Raw genomic sequence first — 23760 nt, forward strand, 5'->3', positions numbered from 1 at the left:
CCCCGGGTGCAGCGCTAGGATGGGAGGAGTCCGAGGTTGCGTTCATTGGTGATCTGGGCTGCAGGCTGCAGTTGTGATAAACCTCCAGGACAAATATTGTGCCGGGGCAGGAAATACTGGCAAAGGAAGTTGGAAGGAGGCACCATGGTAGGTGAACTCTGCTGCATCTCCTGGGGGCAGCAGAAGTTACAGTCACCTCCTCATGAAGTCACCTCCCTTCCTCCCCAAGTACTTCTGATTTTGGGGCCCATTTCTTTTTTTTCTTTTTTCTCTTTTTTCTTTTTTTTAAGGCATTTAAGAGAGCAAAAGATTTTTTCCTCAGGGCATTTTTTTCCCTTCGCAACTGGGTTTGAAAGGGGCAGAAAACAAAAACCTATGTGGGAACAGAGGGCAGTTTGGATGAAGAAGAGTGATACTGGGCTCCGTTCTGGCTGATTGCTCCCCTCCACGGCTAGGGATGCAGTTTTTCAGCAGTCCTCACGTAGCCCCATCATACGAACTCGAACTGCCTGGAAGCCACGCAGGACACCAGGACCGCAGAACAGCCACCCCCGCTGGCACACCACCGCCTCGCAGCACAGCCAGTCCCATTTGCAGAAGGCAGGAGAAGGATCTGCCCTCCGAAATGCTAACAAAGCCCGGCTGGTTTGTGACCACAGGTCGATGCTGAACCACAGCTAATTGCGATTGCTTTTGTAGCTGGAGGCTCCAGGCCAGCCCAGAGAGCTCATCACAGGAGCGAGGCGACAACAGGCATTTCATAGCTGAACTCCAAGCTGGGGGATTGCTCAAAGCTCATTCAAAGAGAGGGAATGAGATTTCTCTTTGCTTCCCACCTGAAAGTCTCCCAAATGCCTCCGTGTGTGGTCAAACAGCCCTTTCCTCCCACGCCAGTGGGGACTGCATGTAAGCAGGCACAGAAGTCCTTCCTCAGTGCTCAGGGCAATGTTTTATCTGCCCAAATGAGACTCAGATTTAAGCCTAGTGGGCAAGAAATAAGGACCGAGCCATTCTCCGGCCGGCACAGAGCTTGCAGGGAAAAGAGTCCTGACAGAAACCCACTTGCTTCAACAGGCAAAACTGCTTCCACCACGGGGAGCTGCTGGCAGGATTGCAAACCCAGCCAGCACTGCGCTAACTCTGCTTCCACCAAAGCCAACGGTGAAACTCTGCTCTCGCTATGTCAGGGTAAAACTCACGTTAACCTGAAAGGAATAGTGAAGCGACTGCACACACTGCATCGGCACGAGACCACCCCAAGTGAAATATTGCCCCATTTCAGTCAAGGCATGAGCTGGGGTTCACTTTTTAGCTTTAACGTACGACACGTGCAGATGAAGGCTGTTATTCGGAGGATGGATTTTGTCGGGGTTGGGTGGTGGGGGGGCGATCTCGTTCCCCGCAACGCGCATCCCTGCCTTCACTGCTCCGCTCAAATTAAAACATCATCCATTATAACACCAGCACCGTGTAATCCCTCGCAGACCAGCGCAATTACTCTTTGAAACATCTTGGGAGCTGAACTAATAACGTCGAAACGGCGCATTAAGAGCCACTAGCTTACAGCTGGCTTCGCCTCACGGCAAACTTGTCCTGCCCTCAGTGCGGAGGGAGGGAGCATCTCCCGAGAGCTTCGTTTTCAGGCAAAATCCCATGTTTTTTCCCAGCACGTTCATCAGCCCCGAGCGATGCTGAGCCGTTCCCCTCCCTGCTGCCCCTGCTTTGGCGTTAACAGAGGTGGCTCCAAAGCACGTAAGGAAAAACCGGGACTTGGAAACGATTCCCTGGCCGAGGAGGGCCAATTCCGCTCGCTCGGCCTGCGGCCGGTTGGCCCCGAGGCCCCGGGCTTGCCGCGAGGGTCCCTGCGGCGCTCTGGTCATCCGTCACGCCTCGGGCGCGGGGTCCCGCCATGGCCCCTGCGGGCGGGCTGGGGGGGGGGCTGGGGAGGTGCGTGGGGCAGCGCTGGCCCGTGGGGTGGCACCGGCCCATGGGGCAGCCATGTGTGGGGCAGCGTGAGGCGAAGCGATGGCGTGCGGGGCGGCAATGGGATGGTGTGAGGGGAGGTGCTGGGGCAGCTGCGGGGCAGCAATGGGGCAGCGTGGGGGAGTACCCTGGGGCAGTGTGTGGGGCAGCCATGGGGCAGCGTGTGGGGCAGCCATGGGGCAGCCATCAGTGCGCTCTGCTCCCAAACGGCCGGGAGGTGTCACTCCTGTGGTCACTCCTGGCGGGGGGGGGGGATGTGTACCGACGCCCCCCAAGGAAGCAGGTGGACTCGTCCAGCCCGTCGCCTTATCTGTGTGTGGGGGGGTGGGTGGAATGTTCCATCGTGCGGAGCGTGTGTGGGGGGCGAGATGGAATGTTCCATTCTCCGCGCTGGAACGTGCCATTCCTTGCAGTGGGTAGGGGCGCAGACGAGGCCGCCCATCGCCTCTGCAGGGGCGGCCCCGGACGCGCCTCACCCCCCTCCGCCGCGAGGAGGCGCCTGCGGGGCGAGGGGCAGGGCCGGGCGCCCGGACTGTCCCACTGCAACTCGGGCCGCGGGGGGGTGGATAGGACACCACGAATGCTCCCCTCCATCCGCGGGGGGGCGCCAGCGGGGCAGGGACGGCCCATATGGTCTGCCGCGGGGGGTGGGGGGGAGTGGACCAATCCATTCCCCGCCGTGTGTGTGGGGGGCACGCGGACGGTACCATTCCTCCAAGATGGCTGCTGGGCGCGGGGTGCGGGCACCCCCAGGCGTCCCCGGGGAAATGGCTGCCACTGGCCAGCCGTGCTGCGGAGGCCTCTGCGCCGTGGCTCTGCGCTGCCACCCCAGAGGCCTCGGCCCCTGCTCCGCTCGCAGGGTTGCCAATGAGGCGGCCAGAGTCTGCTGCGGGCACCCAAGGGCACCTCCTGGTTGCCTTACCTGACAGGGACCCGGTCGGGCGCCGGCCGCCGCGCTGGCAGCGGCCGCGCGACACGACCGGCCTCTCGTCAGGTAGAAATAACCGAGAGGAATTTTGTGACGCTCAGAGCCGGTCCGCTCCGGCCGTCGAGGTCTCGGAGGCGGCTCGAAATCCCGTTCAGAGGGACGGGGGCCGGACGCTTCCTTTGCGGAGCAGGGCTGACCCGCGTGAGGTGCTCGGCGGGGACCGCAGCGGCGTGGCGACCGGGGGTCTAGCCTGATCCTGGTCTTGCAGGGCAGCGGGAGGCTCAAGAGAAGGGTTCAGATCTGGGAGCTCCCTGCTGCAATGCGCTGCTGGAGCCGAGGGATGACTTGAGAGCAGCAGTAGCAGCCGGCACGGTGCCGTGCGATGCCGAGGTACCGCACACGCGCAGCCAGCGCTCCACACGCCGTCTTTACCCGCCGTCGCAGGAGCCGCAGCTGCACTTCATGCAGTCAGACCCTCCTGCCTGGTTTCTTAGGACCCCGAATCCTGGCATAGCAAAACCGCTTAAATACCCAAACCAAGAGGATTACAGGTTTTCTTATTTTTTTACAGCACCGCAGTGCAAGAAAGCCAACAGCCATTTGAGAATTGACTCAGCCAAGCCCTAAGGGAGCTTCCTGTCTTACACCCGATAAATCCACCTGAGAGCAGATCTAATCAGGAAACACGGAAACCCATCTCTTTTTTTTCCTGCTGTTTTTCCCCTGTCTCCTCTCAAGCAAATGTTCCTTGTCTGATAACTGCTCTGGGCCCTCTCTGGATGCCTGCTCTCCACCAAGAGCATCTTGGGAGGAATGTGCACTTTGATGAAATATGCTTCATTGATTCCTGAATTTGTTTATCATTCCCACTCTAAGAACCAGATCTTGGAGCTGCTGAAGGCAGCAGGAGTTTGGCAGGAGGAGCCCGATGGGAACAGACTGATGATGGGAACAAGGGTGTTGATAGTCACTTAGCAGTAGCCCCTGTTGATGCCAAAGGGAGATCCTTGCTGTTCCTTTTCTGCGCTGCAGACCCATGGCATGAAGGAGCAAGCACAAGCAGCCCGACCGGGCTAGACTTCCCGGGTTCTTCTCTAGCACAGCCCCAAACATGGCCTCCTGCATCACCTGTCACAGCCCTTGCTCTGTAGAGGAGCCCACAGGAATGCCTGGGTTCAGGGCCTGTATGCTCCCCACAAGGTCCTTGGTACAGGGTCTGGGCACCCCTCCGCCCTGGCACAGAGGCCAGGAGCCCCCAGGAGGTGAGCCAAGGCTGCTGTTGTCCAGATGGATTTGGTGAGTGGAAGACAAGCTGCATCCTGGCATAGCTCATGCCCTGGCGCGGGGCAGGAGGAGGTAGGATGCACATCAGATCTGGCATGGTGAATAAGAGGAGCTGCCCAACAGCCCTGTTTGATGCAGCCCAATGCTCGGACCCTGGGCAAGAGGGTCCAGCTCTAGTCAAGGATACTCAAGCCTGAACTCAGCTTGTGCCTCCCTAGTCCTCTGCAGAACCTGTAGCCCACTTGCTGCCAACAGCCCCAAGGAGATGTTGTTGCTGAGTGTGAACAAGCTCAGGTGCAGACAGCCACAGCCTGATGGAAATGCACACTTTCCTTCCAAGCCTACATCACGGTGCAGGGTATTTTTGATGTCCACTTCAGACCCTGTGCTCACAGAGGGGATGGGGGACAAGACAGCAGGTTGCTGGTGCCCAGCGTTGCCGCACCATGCTGTCACTGTCGGTTCTTGGCTCCCACTGGCCAGGAGACAAAGTGGAAACTGGCTGCCACCTGAAAATGCCATTTATGAGGAAGAGAAATGCTCTGGAAAAGAATGTCTCTTGCTCCACATTCCTGGGGAGAAGCTCCAAGGGTGAAATCTCCTTGTCCAGTATTACTTGCTCCTCCCTGACATTGCAGCTTAAAGGCAAAAAGCCAAAAATCAAATGCCAGAGTCTCTTCCCCCAGCCCGAACTCTGCAACCAGGGCTTGTGTGCACCTAAGCTGAGGTGAGTACAAACCATTGTCACCATTTGCAAGAGAAACCTCTTTTGAGGGTTCATGGATTTCAAGCCATTTCCTCACAACCTTTCCCTGGGGCCTCCCTTGCTGCTGGAACGCGATGACCTTCCTCCGACGCCTGCCCTATGCATCTCTGTGGTCCCTCCCAGCGCCGCTGGCCACAGCCTGCTGCACTGCCTGACTCCAGCACTTCATTAGCACCAATTTGCTCTCATCACACTAAGTGGCAATGAGTAGGGAGAAGAGTAAGGAGAAGAGTTCAGCCAGCAGAGGACTCCCAAGGCACCTGTGCCAGCCCTGCCTCACACCAGGCAGCTGGTACAATCCTGGGCCATGCTAGGAGCACCAGCGCTGAGCAACTCATGGCTGCAGTGGTCTCCACTGAGATCCACTGTCTGGGTGCCTGGTGCTGTACTGTAAGAGGCAGCCGATACCTGTCCAAAAGGCCTGGAAAGGGAGGAAACAAAAAGGGGACAAACAGGACAGAGGATTTTGCCATGGAGTAGGGGAATGGCAGAGCTGGGATTTGAGCACACTAGGTCCTGGGAAGAGCTGAACAGGGGAATGTCCTTTTGCACAGGATCTCCCTGTACAAAAGTCACCGGGCTGTGCTCCAAAACAGTGAAAGTGAAACTTCTGCCCAAAGGAAGCACTTTTACCAGCAAAAACAATTTTTTGAGTCAACTGAAACTATTTCTTCCTGTGTTCAGAAGATGCAGCTGGCTCAGCCCAGGGCTGTTTCTAGCAGTGCTGGTAGCAGATACCCAGAAAGAACAAATACAAAAACAGGGCAAACATGGAAACATGATGCCAAGCAGACCTGCCCACATCAGAGGACAGACATACTCAACAGAAAAGCTGAAAATGTGATGCCATTAAAAAACATAAAGCTTGAAAAATCCAAGAAAGTCAGAGTGAGGCATCCCAGCAGGGCCAACATCGTTGCTTTGAATGAATCTTGATGGAGCTGCAGCTTTAGGTGCAGTGTGGCTCTACCAGTTTCCTCCAGTCTCCTCTGGTCCCAGCCAAATCCTGTCCCTGTCTCTCTTGGCAGGAGACACGTGTGTTACTGAAGCGAATGACTAAGGACTTACTCTTTCACTTCCAAACCCTTCTTTCTGCCTGCCAGCCTGCATTGATTTTGTAGCCGTTGTGCTGTTGGGAAGGTGGCAAATGGAGCTGGTGCCGGATGGTGCAGATGGCTGGAGGTACCTTGCGATTCTTTACAGGTCAGTCAGAGCTGGTCGCTGGAAGAAGTCACTGAAGCCACTTGCAAGGGAAGGGAAATGCACCCAGCAACGCACACATGAGCGCCTAGTCTCATCTCATCTCCTAATTTGCAGCATTCAGAGGAAGATTTAATTTGCTGTGCTCGAGAAAGCAGCTTGGGCTGCAGCATGCTGGCCGCATACGAATGACCGTGGGCTCTTCTCAGGGTCAGGACTCATCCTCCGTCATCTCCCAGGGAAACCAGAGGGGAAGCACATCGCTGCAGGGACACACTCAGGGCCTGGGAGCCCCTGGTCTCTGCAGAGGCCAGACACAGACCTTGCTCTGCAATGGGAGTAGAGTGTCCCTCCAGCCCTCGGTGCTTTTCTTCTAACCCTGGGGCTGCCATATGTCCCAAGGGCTCAGGTGCTGCAGGTGTTGGCTATGCCGGGGCTGGACGGCCCTGAGGCATGCTGAGCTTGTCAAAACTCACTGCTTTTTGGGACTGCTTCTACACCAACAGCAGCATGTTTGTACCTGGTGATTGATTTTATCACTAGCAGGGAAGGTCTTACGTTTCCTGAACATTTTGTGCCCAAAATAACATCTTGTCCAAGTATAAACAAGGTGTCCAACACATCCCAGACAGGGCCCAGCAGTGCTGCTCTGAGCAGGCAGGGTCAGTGAGGGTATAGCTCTGTAGACATGATGCAGTTCCAAAGAGCAGCTCTCCTGGCTCTGGATGGCCTGTGGGTTTCTAAATCTGGTGGCTTCTAGAGTGTGGCAATTTTCGTTCAGCATGGTTCAAAGGTGTTGGGTGCTGTAGGACGCCCAGTAGCTTATAAAATGTCCTGCTCTCTTGAAGTCTCCATGGTTGCAGCTGTTGCAGGGTGGTGGCAGAGGAAAGGCAGCAGGAAGGATGCTCCCGGCTGTGAGTAAGCGGGTATGTGAAACAGTACGATAGCACGTGTGCAAGGGATGGGCTCACACCCTCCTCAGCCATCTGTGCCGTCACAGTTGCATCTCACCCAGGGTCTTAGGGAAAGGTCTCATGCAGGGGCACTAGGCAGCACTGCCCAGGAGGAGGAGAGCGAGGGCTCTGTACCTGGCTGCGGCGGATAACATCACAGCACTGCCTTTCTGTCCTGGAAGTAAGAAAGCTTTTGGCAAGAGTGGGTGTCCGGCAGCATGCGGGCATGGGCTGGACGGTGACGGCCACTGCCATGTGCATCCTTCTCTGGCAGAAACAGCCCATAATGCTGGCTGAGTGACCCAGGCAGTCCCTGGGCTGCTTGAGATCTGCTTTTGATTGAAATTCTTTGACTTCTGTTGAAATCAGTGGTGTCAGTTTTTGCAGTGGTTTTAATTATTTTACAAGGAAAACAAGTGAAATGAAAAGCATCCCAAACTGTTTCTTTTCATGACAGAAAAAGCTTTTAAAAATGATGTTATTCCCTCTCATGGGGCTAGTATTTGGAAATACTGGGGGGAATGATTTTCCTTGTTTTTTTTTTTCATGCTATGAGGGACTTTTTAAGATTGTAAAGATTTATATTTCTGCCACCTCCTGTTGCCTTTTCCTTTTGCTCTTGAGCTGCTCTGTTCAGTAGAAAACTCAGTACAGAGAGTTCGATGAGTATTGCAAGTGGCCAGAATTGCAGCCTGCTGTTTTCTAGGCTGTTGGTTGTGATCTGAAACCCTGCTCACAGCAAACACGCCTTCACTGAGGCAGACTGAAGAATTGTGTGGTTAACACCAAATCCCCATTTGCCTATCTGTTTAGTTTTTGCAATCAAATGGAGTTTTGACAAGAAAGGCAAAAATTAAGTCGTTTGCTGGGTTTTGGGTACTTTTTCTTCCCACATTGTTTGTTGTTTACTCACCCATCAGCATTGAGTCTTCCCACCTAGAGAAGACACACATTGGCTCAGACTCAAACCTTGCTCTGCCATGGGAGGCGCTGGGTTATTCCCAGTTTGCACAGAGACGCAACCCCCAAAACCTTCCAAAATGCTGAGAGCAGAGTCTGAGCAATAATACCTGTTGCCCAGCCCTGTTGTCCCAACATCATTCCAGCATCATTCCAACAGCCCTACTGCCAAACGCTCCTCCTCGCTGCAAAAGAGATTGAGTTCGCTCTGTCCCTTCTAGGAGGGAGGGAAACTGAGGCAAATGGAAGTGCCGCAGGGCTGAACCCTCCTCAAAGGCAGCAGTCTAGCATGGAGAGATGCCAGCTTTGCTCAGTGCCATTTTCTACCTGGTGCCCACCAGGAAAACGAGCCTGTCCTGCCTTTGCACCAAGGAAACCTGTCCCAGTCCGATCGATCACGTTCAGATAACCCCTCTCCATCCCTCCCTCTACCTCTCTTCGAGCCCCTAAATGCTCTGATGTCCCCTTCACACTGCTACAAGCCATTTTGAAAGGGAGAAAAAGAGAAAAGCTATTTTGGGGGGTATTTTTTTTTCCTAACCTCACTTACAGCCAGCGTGCTGGCTCTGAAAGGCCCTGGCTGTCTTTTGTGATTTCAACAAATCACCAGCACTTAAGCAAAGTGGGCAGAAAATTACGGGTTGTATTGCAACTGAATGGAGAGGGAGAGCACGCTGGGGCTGAGAAAACAGAGGTTTGCGGGTATAATAGAGAAACCACTGTCTGGCAGGCTGTGGAAGCCTGCAAAGCCATCAGGTATTAGTTAAATGCTTCACAGAGTTCATGCTGCGAGGCATAATCGCAGCTTCTGAACAGCAGCCATTTGATTGTCTCTATTATGTCCCTTTAGAAATGATTTGGGAGATATTTTGCTTTGAGCTGTCAAGGTTAAGTCAAGGAAAATGCTCTCCCTGTGACATAAGTCTCCAGGGAGTTAGAAACCCTGAGCAGAAGCTCCTCTGGGGAAGCAGGCAGGATGCCTTTGCTTTCAGAGGTCTTCCTCACAGTTTGCCTTCTAAGGTCCTCTGGCTTTGCTCCCTGAGGTTTATCTGCAGGCAGATCAGCTGTCTTGGTGATGAAGACCCACTAGGACTGTGTGCCTGGTGTCTAGAAGAAATGGGGTCTACACAACTGCACCGTGCAAATGTGTATTTGCCTTTCTTTCCTTGTAACTTCTGCACTTCTTGGGTGATTGCAGCCAAACCTGGTTGAGTTGTTGAGGTCTCACAAGTGCAAGTTTTGTGAAAGGGGCTGAGGAGAGGAAAAGAGAGGAGAGAGAGAGACATCCATAGTGGAGGTGTGTGAACTCAAGCCCTTATTAAACATCAGAGCATCTACACAGTCCGTGCCCTGTGGCTATGGAGAACACCAATTCTTCTCCCCTGCTCTTGATCCAGGTACCATCAGGGTCCCCTCTGCCTCAGGAGAGCCAGGGAGCAGGACAAGTCAGGGAATAAACCCTGTACTTTAGGTGTTAGCTGAGGAAAGAACTCGGGGAAGGGGCAGAAGTGCCCCCAAAGCATGTCCCTGTCCCCATGGAGTAGAGCCAGCCCCAGAGAGCCCCACAGGGAGGTGGGCAAAGAACAGCATCAGGCGAAGGATGAGTTTTTCAGAGTTTGGGTCCTGGAAAAAGGATTTTGAAGCAAAAGAAAAACCTCCCCCTTAGAAGCCTGGATGGGAGTCAAATTGCACCCCTGGCCCTCTCTCCATGCAGCACTTTTGGGGACTCTAGGATGTCCCCAGCCAGGTCCAGCACATGAAACTCCCCCCGGGAAAACAATGGCCGGGGGATGAGGAATAGGAAAAAAGAGCCTCCGCCGGGGGGTTGATGACTGCTGTAAATAGATCTGACTAGCATCACTATCGATTTCTGTTGTGCGGAGCTGTAATTAGATTGAACTGGGGAGAGGGGTGTTGGGCTGCATCAGCAGAAAAATAAATTAATAAATAAACAAACGAGCACTGGAAATGTGGGACTCATCTGCCCACGGCATTGCTGCCCACGGCTCCATGCCACGAGCCAAAAATAAGCAGGAGGTTGTGCAGGGTGCGGTGCAAGGTGTCACGGTCCCCCTGCTAGGCCATGTGCTGCCCGGTTCTGTGCACCTCATCACTTTGGAGAGAGGATGCTGTGGGAGCCCCTGTGGCCCTTTTCCCCCAGATGGATCCCCTGTGTCCTGTCTCAAAAATCACATCCTAACCAAGCAAGTCAAACAGGAGGAAAATCCAAATTCCTCAACCTAGAGCCCTACAGCCACTCTGCTACCTCCCTGCTCTTGCAGCAAGGCAGGTAGCCCTCTCCATCCCAAACCTCCCCTTTAAAATCATCTCTGTCTAAGCAGTGCTTGGCGCGTGTGTTAATGTTGGGTCACAGTTTTACCACCACCATGATTGTTAGCTTTTGCCTCAGACCTGTCAGTTACTAATCGGCAGCTGGTTAGTAATAATTATTCCTAATAATTGAATTGGGGGGAAAAATGTGGATTTGAAAACTTGAAATGCTGTGTCACAGGCTGGCTACTTAACACCGCTGGTGGGACCAGGTGCTGCTGATGCGTGGGTGTGAAGGAGGACAGCCTGGTCTCACGGGCTTTACTGTGGTTGTAACCAGGTTAGCACATACTGCAAAGGATGCCTGCACTAACACGCATCACCTGACGGTTCTCATGGGGGCATCTAGCTGTCTATCTATTTACACATATATACATACAGTTACATATGCATGATGTGTATAAGGTATGGAGATATGTAGAGGGTTTCTGTGGGATCCTCTGGGAGTCTCAAGCAGGTTACCTGCAGACTGAGCCCGGGCTGCGCTCCTCCATGCCACAGGAGATGAGGCAGGGACAGCAGGAGGTGCCTCTGGTGATGCCATGGGGCAGCCGCTCCCCAGTGCGGAGCCACCACTGGGTCTGGCACATACTGCTGCTGAGTGCAGGGAGCTGCCCCATGCCAGGAGTGGACTTCTTGCATCTCTGACTAGATGACTAAAGGAAAATGGGGTGTCTACCTTAAACTAGGCACTCACTTTTGCACTGTTAGAGGTAGCTGAGATGTGTCTTCCCCTCTCTAAATTAACCTAGAACTGGGCCAACACATTCCTGGGCCAAAAAAGGGGAGCCAGGCCAGCTGGAGAGGGGCCACGGGCTGTGCAGGGCTTGTAGCTCCTCGCTTGCCTGTCTGGAGCACTGCGGCCCTGCTGTGCTCATGGGTTGGGTGCAGGGCACCCACCAGCAGCACAAGGTCCCACCAGCAACATTGGCATGGGGACAGGCTGAGCATGTCGGGCAGGTGCCAGGAAGGGGTGTGAGGGTGGGCAAGGGAGTCCTCAGGGTGAACACATGCTGTTCTAAATGTGCACACCACAGTGGGGAGGGATTTTTTCTGCTTGTCGGTTGGGTTTTGGGGATGTTTTGGTGGGTTCTTTTAATTCATGTCTGGAAAAAAGTCAAATTTTCTATAAAGGCTTTTTTTTTTGTTCTTTTTGCAAGCATCTGATGGTCATAGGGTAGGTTTCCACTAAACCATTCTCTGCTGGCTATTTGAGTAAGGTACCCCTGAGAAAGGCTCCCAAGCACCACCAGGGCTGAATCTGTCCCTTGCCCCTTAGGATGATGGTTTCCCATCCCTGAACTCAGGGCCTTTTGGCAAAATCCGGGGGGGGGGGGAGGGGGAGGGGACTGGGGGATAGGGGAGGGAAGGGAAGGATTTTTTTTCTAACCATCTCTGTCTGGGATAACTGATTTGAATTCGATGTATTTGGTCATGCCAGTCCTGCCGTCTCCTGTCCCATGCCCCATGTGCTCAGCCAGATGGGAAAAGAGCTGATGACTCCTGCAGCCCACACTGGGACAGGGCCAGGACAGTGCCCAGCAGCTGGGGGAAAAGGGTTAAATTTGTTGGACGAATTACCTGTCAAAAATGCTGCACTGAACTCTAGATCTCTCCAGCTTTGAGGGAAGTGGTGGGTATCATCCTTCACCGTTAGTTCAATGTGCGTATGGTGTAAAGAGGAAAGGTAGTGCAGGTGAGCTTAAAAAAAAATGAAGAAAAGACCTTGCTTTTTCTGTAATAAGGAAGAAGTGATTTTCACTTTGGACACAGTCCCTTTACTCCTCCTTTTCCAGATTCAGACTAGGCTATATAGCTGCCTACTGTTTTGCTGAGCCTGGAAATAAGAGGTGTGTTTGTATAACAGGAAAGGGAGTTAGCCAGAGGGGAACAACTGGCCCATGGACCCAAGCAATCATCCCATCACTGCAGCAGCAAGGGAGGGAGCCTTGACCTCTGGGCTCTTGGATGGCTGTGCACCAGCTGTAAGAGACTCCTGGAAGTGCCTGAGAGAAGCAAGTTGACATCTGTCATCTGGCAACCGCTGGAGAGTGAACGTCTCAAAGGACCTGCACCCTCGCTGCAAAATTATTCGGAAGATCCAAACCAAAAACCCTAAAGGGTTGAAAACTGCCACTCTGGTCGGGGCAAAAGTGGGGCTCTCCTCAAAAAGGTTTTAGACCACAATTTCCTGGCTGTTTTTTCTAAGCTGCCTGGAGGAAATGCTGTGTCCCCAGCCTCAGAAGGCTGGATCCGTGCTCTGCTCTGTTGATGGGCGCCTCGTGCTCCACCAATGCCCACGCATAGCCAGCCATGTCCTGACCCAGACAAGGCCCTGAGCACCGTGATCTCCCTTTGAAGTTCAATATAGCTTCGAGGTTGACCTTGCTTCAAGTAGGTGCTAGACTAGCAACCTCCATGAATCTCAATTATTCTATGAGTCTGTAACTTGCTAGGAAATATATTGTAAAAAATGGACCCTTGTTCTCACTACTTCCACCAACAGAACGCTTGATATTCCTGTAATTAAAATTCATATATTTACCAAGATCTGTATAGCCACATCCTTCTATTCCTTGTACACAGCATGGAACTGTCACAGGGTCTTTCCTTGTTCCCTGCACCCGATTTCCATTTGCCACTCAAGGCAAACAGCACCTTTTGTCCTGACCTGCTGCTCACGCCAAATCAGTAGGGAAGATTTTAATTAGGTACCGGTTCAATCTGACACATGTGCCAAAGGATACAGTAGCAAAGGCACATAGGGAAGCCTGAATTTCCTGTGGTTTAAAACCACTGAGGCTATTCTTCTACCTCAAGAGAAAGGAGAACCCCTTCCCAGACCAGATGGAAACAAGGATGCTTGTTCCATTCTTTCTGCCATGAGATGTGTTGGCTGCAGACCAGATTTCTCATACCATCCCCGTCCCCAGCTGGTTTGGAGTTGGCAGCTGGATACAATGGCCAAGAGACACTGGTTCCTTGCGTTCTCCAGGAAGATCAGCGGAGACGAGGAAGAGGCAATGGAGCCCACACCAGAGTGCGAACAAGGGAGGGAGGCTGATGGATGACCCCCAAAATTGAGGAACAGGGCAGATCTCAGTAGCCAGGCAGTGAGAGCAGGGGCAGGCCAGGAGTTTCATCTACCCCTAGTGCCAGGGTCATCAGGAGATGCTGAGATTTCAGCTCTTCCCAGCCATCTGAAGAGTTGCTTGCATTGGGTTTCACCTGGGCTTTTCTCAGACTGATGTTGAAAAGGGCTGTTGTCCTATCTCAACAGAAGCTCAAGAGGCAAAGGGAGGAAGAGGAGGGAGGTAGTCAACAGAGAGGTGGGCAAAAAGCCAGTAGCTTTGTAGAGGGAAGGGCCTGGTTTTGGGAGGCAGCCAGGCAATCTGCAAGTGGGCCAGGTTGGTCAGCACCAATTAATGGCCCTATTCTCTCTTTTGAACATCTAGCTTGCAAACGCAAAGAGCAAGAGCAGCAGAAAGACAGGAGCCTGCAGCCCAAGAAGCAGCGGCTGGTCTTCACGGACCTGCAGCGCCGCACCCTGATCGCCATCTTCAAAGAGAATAAGCGCCCATCCAAAGAGATGCAGATGACCATCTCACAGCAGCTGGGCTTGGAGCTCAACACCGTCAGCAACTTCTTCATGAATGCCCGCCGGCGGTGTATGAACCGCTGGCAGGAGGAGCCAGGCACCAACCCCGGAGTCCCTTCTTCTTCTACAAGCACTTTCTCCAAAGCATGATGTCCCCCAGCCCTCCCTGCCCTTTCCCAGATGTCCTTCTCATGACAAAGCCAACCCCAGACTCACACACATCCCCCCAGCAGCCAAACCGACCGGGGTGGGTGCTCTTGGGCGCTGTGAGTCCGTCAGCCTCTTGAACCCTCAGTCGTGTCCTGCTACCATATCCTCCAAGCTCATGGAGGATGAGAAGGGTTTGCAACTGGGTTGGTTCCTCTCTCCAAGAGGGCTGGGAGGAAATCCCCAGTGGAGCAAAGGACGACGTGGAGGGAGGGAAAGGGCATGGTGCTGTTTTTGAAGTATCCCTGCCACAAACCCTTGTCTTCACCCACTCGTCAGGGTCCAGCCCTCAAGGAGAGGGGCACCTTGTCTGCTCTGGTCCCCCCCAACCTCAATGTGTCCATCAGGGCCGCCAGTGGTGGAGGGATAAAGGTGGTTGAGATACAAAAGGTGGAGCCATGGGGCCAGGCACTGGCACAACCCCAACAAACTGGGGCTAAAACCCCATGTGATTTAAGGAGAGACAAGCAGGGGAAACTCTCTATGGCTGCAATCTCTCGTTCTTGAAGCTTTCTACACCCCTAAGGTGCAGTGAGGTTTTCCAAAGCAGCCAGACCCTCTCTCCCACTGAAACATGGGCGTTTCTCCTCCTTGAAGGTTTGAGAAACCTGGATGAGGGCTTCCCTGCACCCCTGGGTGCTTCAGTGTCCTCTGCAGGCACCTTCCTCCTACCCACCCTGCGACGCCCCCAAGAGCACCCACCACCCGCCAGCCCCGAGCCCCCATGCACATGCACGCCCCAACCCATGAGAGCACCCATCCCCTGGATCCCTCCCAGACAAAGAGACAGCGGAGGCACCACATTGCTGTGGCCACCCGTCGCCACGTGCCCGAGCATCTCCGAGTGCCATGCCAGAGCCCGGCAGCCGGAGGGGGACCGCAGCTTGCACTGTGTCACCTGGAGCCCAAGCAGGTCAAGAAGCACATTTTAGCTACAGAAATCGGGTATTTAAATAGGAATTGTTCGAAAGGAGATGGGAGGAGAGACTTCGAGCAAAGGATCTGATCTTTCCTGGTGACTGGCTCAGCGGGGCCGGGCTGGCTCCACCATGGTTGCCGCTTGGTTTCTGGTTCACTTTTCTGTTGAGGAACAAACTCAGACACAGCACTGTTTTGTTGGCTTTGTGTCTCGCCCCATCCTGCCCTCGACACACACACTATAGTGTCCCCTGCCTCCTGTCTTCATCTCTGCTACCAAAGAAACTGAAAAAACAAAAAAAAAACAGAAAAAAAACCAAAAATCCCTCCAGGGAAGTAACGTCAGTGTATGATGGAAAAAGCAAATCCCACGGATCTGGTTGCGAAATCAAGCCCTGTGTGTGAGAAAGGGGGGGGGGGGGAGTCCCCAGTGAGAAAGGGAAAAATAAACCAAAAAAGAATAATACTACAAAGGGGAAAAGCTATCAGACAAGCTCAATGAAAAGACCATCAACTTACTTACAAAAAGACAACAGATTTTTTTTTTTGTGCCAATTAACAACCTGCCTTAAACGCGAAATTACAGAGCAATGGTACTAGCTTCACATGATTGTTTCCTCTGAGCTCTCGATGGTGACTTGTGCCATATAAAACGCAATCACAAGGCCAAACCGTTACAATCAGCAGTTGCCCCAGCCGCAAACGCAGCCGCCCTCGCGCGTGCCTTGCCAAACTCTGGGCCTCCTCGAGGGGAGAAGGAGGTGCCGCAGGGACCGGAAAAGGCTGGGAGAGACTTGGGGATGGAGGGGAAGGCGAGGTCCCCTCCTTCCCCCACCACTTGGGGAAAAAAAGAAAAAAAAAAAAAATCCTCCAGAAACAAAACACACACAAAAACGGGACAATATTGAATTTATGCGGGTAAAATAGTACCATCTGTGTTCTAGCGCTATGGTTTCTTCGATTCACTTTACTTTGAAAGCGATCTGTTGTGTAACAGGAAGGCACCTTGTTGAAAAGAAGGTTGGAAGGAAAAGAAAGTGTGTATGTACACCAAAAAAAAAAAAAAAAAAGAGAGAGAGAGAGAAAAAACACCCCCCAAAAAAGAGGAAGGAAAGAATGAAAGAATGAAAGAACGATCCCTGCAGATGCAGCCCTAACCTGTTGCAATCACCAGCGAGGTTAGAGGATTTCTTTCGGATAGTTTTACCAAAGAGCTCATGGGGTAGGTGGGAGGCGGAGGGGGTTGGGGGTGTCACACTTGACGCAGTCACACCAAACTGAAACAAATTCCTGCTGGAAAGAGAGGGTGGGAGAGCGAGATGGAGAGAAGGAAGGACCGGGAAATGGCAGGTGCCGCAGTGTATTTTGCCAATCAAAAAAAAAAATACAAAAAAACAAAAAAACCCCACCCTAATGGCAAAGCAAATCTCATTCCCCAGGACCCCACTCCCCACCACTGATTTTCCCCTAACGTTGTTTCTTCTTGTCTTGTCGTGACGTGGTGACGATGGTGGTGGATCCCTGAACCCCATCGAGTAGTATTCAAGGGCTGAAAAGCCAGGAAGGGGGCCTTGGTTTGGGAAGTGAAAAACACACAGAAAAACAGGAAAAAATTTAAAAAAGAGAGAGAGAGAGAGAAAAGTAAACACCACAGGCCCTCAAGGATGCAAAGACATTTCTAGTGAGAACCCGAGAATAAAGGCTACCTCACTTGAGTTTTCAATTTTTGTGATTTGAAAATCACGTCTGATACCAAAGATTTTGTTGCCTTGTCTGGTCTGTGCTGGAAACGCCACTTTCCCTGCTACCCTCGGGATGGTCGGCCGAGACCTCCCTGCCCCTCGGGGCCACCCACCGCCCACCCCTCCAGACCCCTCCTTGCAGCCCTGTTGAGTCCCCAGAGAGTGAGCGCGAGAGAGAAGGCGAGCAAGCGACCCCGGGATGGTAGCGTGGTAGATGAGTGCCTTTTTCTTGTACCAAAGGTGTGTGGCCATTTCTTTGCTCCTCTGCTTTTATCCTAAAGACTCACTATTACCTCAGCTCTCCAAACAGATGGATTTCGGCAATTCTTGTAGTCTTTGGGTGTTGGGATGGAGAAAAAAACCCCTTGTCCTAAAATACTAGCAAGCATCCCCCTTTCCTCCCACTGTGGGAAATGTGCGTTATTTCCCCAGTATGTTCCTCCTCTTGGACCTCCCTGTGCCCTCAAACCTAGCCTGGTCCCCAGGGTCCCTCTGTCCAGCCCCTCTCTCCTGCCTGGCTTTTCCCCAGGAGCACTGACCTCGTGGCTCAGGCCGTGATTACGGCTCTTCTCACAGAGCGTCAGTGTAGGGATGTGGAAGGAGGTTTGCCCCATGTCCTTCATCAGCCGAGCTCAGTTCTGGGACCACACAAAAGCCAAAGAGATGAAAACCTGTATTTCATCGCTGGATATTTCTTCCTCACTTAGCTCAAATTTGGGCTTTCATTTCACATTTTGGAAGCACGGACAGAATTTATGGCATTTCTGAAAAGACGAAGGCAGAAACAGCGGGTGAGGACATGCTCCGTATTTGGCGGACCTCACTGAGCTGCTGCCTGTGATGTGCCATCTGGCCAGCACAAAGCCTCACCATCAGCTTTCTCCAAAACCCTCTTTTAGTGAATGGTTTGGAGCTGTGAAATCTTTAAGCAGGAAATTCTTTAAAGTACCTGATGGGGCGTTTTTGGCCTGTTGAGCAAGAGGGATGTAGCCGAGACTGCTCCACTGCCCAGCTCTGCAGCCGTGCTGGGAAACAGTCTCACAGCAGCATCAAAGCCAGTGTGGTGCAGAGGAGAGTCCCACGACATGGCTGAAAGCGTCTCCTTTACCGCTGTCTTCATCAGACGGTTTTTGGAGATGCAGAGCAGAGCTCGGTCTCCCCAGCTAAAACATCTGCTCTGACAGCTGAGGCTGTGAAAGCCTCATCATCCTCTTCGCACCCTGACTTCCACCAAGAGTCAGGAGTCAGCCAGCACCCTTCAGTCGTACAGGACTCAACAGAAAATATCAAACACAACCAGTAAAGTCCCAGAGTTTCCAGTTTGGTCACGTTACTGGTCAGAGATTGATTCAGCTCAAACTGATTCTTTCCTACATTTTTTTTTCAGTTCATAAGAATCTTTTTAAAAAAAAAAACATTTTGCACTGAATGAAATATGTTGTTCTAAATAAAATGATGGATTGTTTGCTTTAAAAAAGGCAACAGAAGCAGCCTCCAGAAGATGCTTTTCCACATATAACGTCAGAATGTCTAATTTAGGGAAATCTTGGTTGGTACCTCCTTGGCTCCTTTTTCGTTCTTTTTTTGCCTCCTCCTCCTTTTTTCCCGAGTAAAGATATTCCAGTGGAAACAGCAGCAAATTAACACAAAGATCTGGAGCAGTCAGGGCAGCTTATGTCCCTGCTTATGGAAGAAGAAAAGTTTGAGCCGAACCATTTCATTCACGTTGGCCACAGAGTGAACGTGGGATCACCTGGGCGTTGCACAAATGTCGGGGACTTCCAGTCTCCTAGTCCTGCCTGTTTAAGGCCTGGACGTTGCGGAGCTGTGGGGCTGAGAGGCCCTTTCCCAGCGGGCTGGGAGCATACCCCAGCTCAGGGAATGTCCCTGTGCGGATGCGCAGTCTCAAAAGCTTCAAATCAAAGTCAAGCACAAGAAGGTGCTTAAACGCTCTCCTGACCAGGGCTGCTCCACCGAGACAGGGTCAGCCCGAGGCGACTCAAGGGAAACAGCTCCCTTTGAATTGGACCAAACTTGCCCTGGGCCAAAATCCCCACGGCGCTGAGCCGGGATCGGAAGGAGTTTCCCGTATTTGTGCCTGAGCCTCGCTCACGTGAGCAGCAACCAGGGGCACCGCAGAGCCAGCCCCAACCCCTCCATCCTGCAGGCTGAGCAACCCAAAAGAACAGGCTAGACCATCCCCAAACCACCCTACCATCCCATCTCCCCTTCCACATTACTGCCTTGGCCAGATCTTGCCCGACTTCATGGCCACACCACCCTGCTCCTGCCTAATACCCACATGGCTTGTGATACCAAAGATGTTCTCTATGCAGGAGAAAGCCTTCTTTTCCACCCAGCACAGACCTTACAAGCCTTTGACAATGTTCTCTGAAATACCTCAAAATATTTAATGTATAGTTTATGTGATAAAAAAAAATTGCTTAGCTAGTTTTTGGAATTTGTGACTTGAAGCTTTATACTGTTAAATTATAATTTTGCAGAAGACGGCATGTTCTTATTTCTTTGACGCGTTCAATGGGAGACATATTGAATGTTAAGGAAATGAAAGCTGGTTAGTTTCACGATTAAAAAAAAAGAGAGAAAGAGAGAGAGAAAGAGAGAGAGAAAGATTAAAAAAAAAAAAAAAGGACCCTTGGAGTTTACAGATTTCATATTTAAACAAGTCCTTTTAAAAAAAAAGAAAAAAAGAAAAACTAATAATGATGACGATACCTTTGCGTTCAGATGTGTTAATTTTCTCTGAGTCATGTCGTACAAGAGTATTTATTATATGTGTTCTGTGTTCAAATGTAATTTAAAGAAGACCAAAAAAAGACAAAAAAAAAAAGACAAGATGAAAATTTGATTTATGCATGAAAAAAATATACTCTTTCTTGAAGTAATGTAATAATTATGCGGGGAGGGGAGGTCGGGTGGGAGCGGGAGGGGACAAACTGTGCTTTTTTTGTCCACGAGTTTTCATTTGATTAGGACTTCTCTGCATGGATCATGTTTTCAAGTCACTCAGTCATGGAAGATCTGTTGTTTATCCCTCTGGTTTGTTTGTTTGTCTGTTTTCTTCCTTTCTGTGCAAATTGTGTTGTACCACCACCAGAAGGTAGAAGAAGCCCCTGCGTGCAGCAAAGGGGCAGAAGGGATGCTCGGAGGACAACCCCCGGGCAGGATGGGGCACACGGCGTGGCCCCGTGCCCGGCAAACAGGGTAAGGGTCTCAGGGGCACGGGACCCCGCCATGTGTGCCCTCTTGCCCCATCTGGATCCTCCACACAAAACTGACCCTGCAGGGTCCAGCTCCTTTCCTTGGTTTGTTTTTATTTTTTATTTTATTTTATTTATTTTATTTTTTTGCTTTATCCAGATCTGTTTGTCCACTGAGGTGTCAAATCACAAGTGTCTTTGTGCAGAAGAGAGAAAGAGAGACAATCATCAGCCACAGTAACCTGCGGAGCTAAAGCCGCGGGGCTCCTCGTGTGCTCTGAGACAAGGGAAACGGCCCTCGCTCACCCCAAAACCGCCCACCCCACCCCTTCTTGTTGGCTTCCTGAGCCAGAAGGACATGAGGGCTGAGATCCTTCCGAGCTGTTGAGGCACCGTGGACACCAAATTTCCATCCTTTTGGTGGTCTCGAAGACCTGCTTCTGTTTCCTACTCCGAAAAAAAAAAAAAAAAAAAAAAAAAAAAAAAGAGGAGCGGAAGGAGCTGCACCTGGCACGGCATTGACACTGAGCATCCAGCTCCAGGAATGAATTGGAGATGCCTGTTCCAGTGGTCTTCCTCCACAAGGACTCATTTAGGGTTAGTGACATGACCCAGCAAATGGTGTCTGCTCATGCAAGGCTTCTGCCCACCACCCGGCCTTGCTTTAGCCCTACACATAGGCAGATGGGGAAGAGGAGTCTGGCTGATAGTAAAAGTCCTGGAGGACACCAGCCTACCAGCAGGTCTCGGAGGGGGTTGGGATGTCCCTTGTCTGCCCTGTAGAGCCAGGGAGTTCTCCTCGAATGTCCACAGAGCTACCTCCTGAACTGGCATCCCCTTGCTCTTTCCCCCATTTGCTCCGTTTCTTCCTCTCCTTGCTTAAAGATGGGAGGAGAGTAAAAATAAGGCCTTAGCTGCACCTTTGGGAGGGGCAGGGAGGTGATGGGCCTCTGGAGGAAGCAGTGTTAAATACTTCTTTCTGCTTCCCCAACATTACAAGAGCATTTGCCCTAAAATGTGGAGTCCTCATCCCCCCTCCTGCCCCTTCACCACTCCATCCTTCACCTCCATTACTAGATGTGACCATTAACCTCAACCACCTGCAAAAAACAAGATCTCAACTTCATTGGGTCTTGCCAAAGTGGCTCAAAAAATCAAAATAGGGTTTTATCTTCATCCCTCATCTAATGCGGTATCTCTGCCGCCTTCACCTTCCTCACAACCAGCACTAACCAAGATGCTCAATACCAGGTGGGCACAGGAGAGACAAGATTGGTTGAAAAAGGACCTGGGTTTTAAGAGGATCTAATCTCTATGGTTTCTTCCAGCAACCCTATCAATCCACTAACCCATCTTTCTCTTGTCCTCGGATACCCCAAGGAGCTCTTGATTCTTCTTGCTGCCCTATCATCTCCTCCTTTGAGACCTTTCCTACCATGAGAAGTTTTGATGCTTGGAAGTTAAAACCATTCAGAAAGCCTGTTTCTAACAACAGAAAGGTCTCACCAAGCCTGGCTTAGATGCAACCTGAAGTTCACAAGCCTACAGAGACAAGCTGGCTTCCACTATGTTGCATGAATCAAGTGGCTTGGGAAACCTCAGAAAAGCTGAGAGTGGGGGCTCAGAAGCGCCAAGGGACAGTCCCTGGGCACTGCTCCCCTAGATGCTGCTGGCATTGACCAAGCTGGGAGAAGATGGGATAGGAGCCATGTTGCATCATTCTCCCCACATGCTTTCCCGCATCTTCCAGAGAACTGCTCCCAGAGAACATGGTCCAGATGGAGACTTCATCGGCAAGAGCCTGCTGGATCAACCAAAGATAGACTGAGCCCTGCCTCATGCAGGATCCAGCCTTGCCTGCTGCCCTCACAGCTACCAAAATGCCTTGAGGAGCAACTTGCCACGATACCAAAGATTTTTTTCCCTGCAGGTAATGACAATCGGAGCTGTCCTACAGACAATTCTCTCGATCAGGGTTGCACCTGAAGGGCATTTTCATACTGTGGGGAACAAGAGCACAACCGGGGCCGCGATGTGGTCTCAACCAACGGGCAATACCCTCCACCAAGGAAGGACCCATCCCGCCTTGAAGGGTTTAATGCCATGAAGGTGATGCTGGTCGTTCCTGAGCTTGGCATGGCACAGCCTGGAAAACTGGTTCTCCCTGCCACCAACAGAAAAGCTCAGACTACTCTCCAAAATGCAGCAGGTGATCCAGGTCTGAGTAACACCCTTGGAGACATGCAGAAAAGTGGTTAAGCATAGTTCTTGCCTGATACAGATGGCTGGAAAGCAAAGGACCTGCAAATGGGCTACTTAGATGCTAATGGAGAGTGATGAAGAGGAGGAATCTGGGATCTGCAGGTCAACTTGGAGGTCTTCCACTGAGACCAGTGCGGTGGATTCCTGCTGGAGACCTGCTAGTTTAGTCTAGCCACTGTGTCATTTTTCAACTGTAGAAATTTTCAGAGACTTTGGTCATTTCACTACTTGTGAAATCCTTCTAAACCCTCTGTTTCTAGCTTTGATCAGTCTGTTTTTCCCTTGCGTTCAAAGTTTTTAGTTGATGACTTTTGTGTGTATTAAAAAATAAAACACGTAGTGGGAAAGCGCTGCTTCCAGCCATGCTGGAAGAGTAGAAGTAACGAAGGACTCAAGACCGTAGGGATTTGAAACTGGACCTTAGGTAGCATTGCTCCATTATAATGCATCCAGAGCTGAGCTTTTATCTATGTCTCCCTTAATGCGACTTCGGTACTGACCAGCTCAAGGTCTTGCATTTCTTCATGCTAAACCAGGCACATTGCAGGGACGGGAAGGATCAAAGTGAGGTTTTTCTTGGCATCAGCTCCCTGTCTGAAAGGAGCTGAAGCCCATGAGTGCTCCTAGCTCTGGGTCATTTCTACTCAAGCAGGCAGAAGAAGGAAAGAGGATGACGGAGGTAATGCACAGTCAGCAGCGCCCAGCCCGCAGAGGCAGAGCTGGATCGTTCAGCAGCTGCCCCATGCCCTGAGACGAGGCTTGGTGTCGCAGGCCGATTTCCCAAGTGTCTTGAACCCTAGGATTTGAGGCAGCACTGGAAGACCCACCACTGGCTGGATGGTGGAGAAAGGTTTCTGAGCAGGCTTGGTGGGAGCTGCACAAACCCCCGAGCCAGGGCACAGGACTCCTCGAGGTTTGCCTGGCTCGGGCAGCTGGCGACGTCTCCTCCCTCCTGTGCCAGCCAAGGGCCGCCGCTGTCACGCTGCATGGGAGCGCAAAACCAGCTCGGCCCAAGGCACGCAGCCCCCGCGTGCTCGCTCCTTCAAATCCCGCTCATCTCCGTTTAATCGGCTTCAGGAAGCGGGCAGCACAGCCAAAGCGCTCAATCTGTGTGAATGCAGCGGTTACAGCCCCGGACAGAGGTTTATACCTGGTTCATTAAAGCTAGTTTTACAACAGAGCAAGTTCTGCTGGGGAAAGGAGGAGAGAGAGAGAGGATCAGCTCCTCTCTGGCTCATTGCAGCTCTCCCTAACCCACTTTGTTGGTTCAGGCTCTGCAAAGACGCATCCGGGACGGGCCAGCACCACCCAGCTGGGCCACGCCACGTCCCCGTCCACTCGCTCCTTTTCCCTTGTCTCATAGGACACGCAGAGCCGAAGAGGCTCCGAGAGCCAAGCACCGGGCTG

General features: G+C 51.9%; 1 protein-coding gene across 1 annotated transcript in view; it reads left to right on the forward strand.

Annotated features, from left to right (window-relative positions):
- ONECUT3 (one cut homeobox 3) overlaps positions 1 to 14153 on the forward strand; it is a 32283-nt gene extending 18130 nt beyond the window's left edge. Inside the window, exon 2 of the mRNA XM_062596342.1 lies at positions 13861 to 14153. Coding sequence (XP_062452326.1) covers positions 13861 to 14153 — 293 coding nt within the window. The remainder of the gene's footprint in view (positions 1 to 13860) is intronic.
- The last annotated feature ends 9607 nt before the right edge of the window (positions 14154 to 23760 follow it).

The sequence above is a fragment of the Rhea pennata genome, chromosome 27, assembly GCF_028389875.1.
Source record: "Rhea pennata isolate bPtePen1 chromosome 27, bPtePen1.pri, whole genome shotgun sequence".
NCBI classification, from domain to species: domain Eukaryota; kingdom Metazoa; phylum Chordata; class Aves; order Rheiformes; family Rheidae; genus Rhea; species Rhea pennata.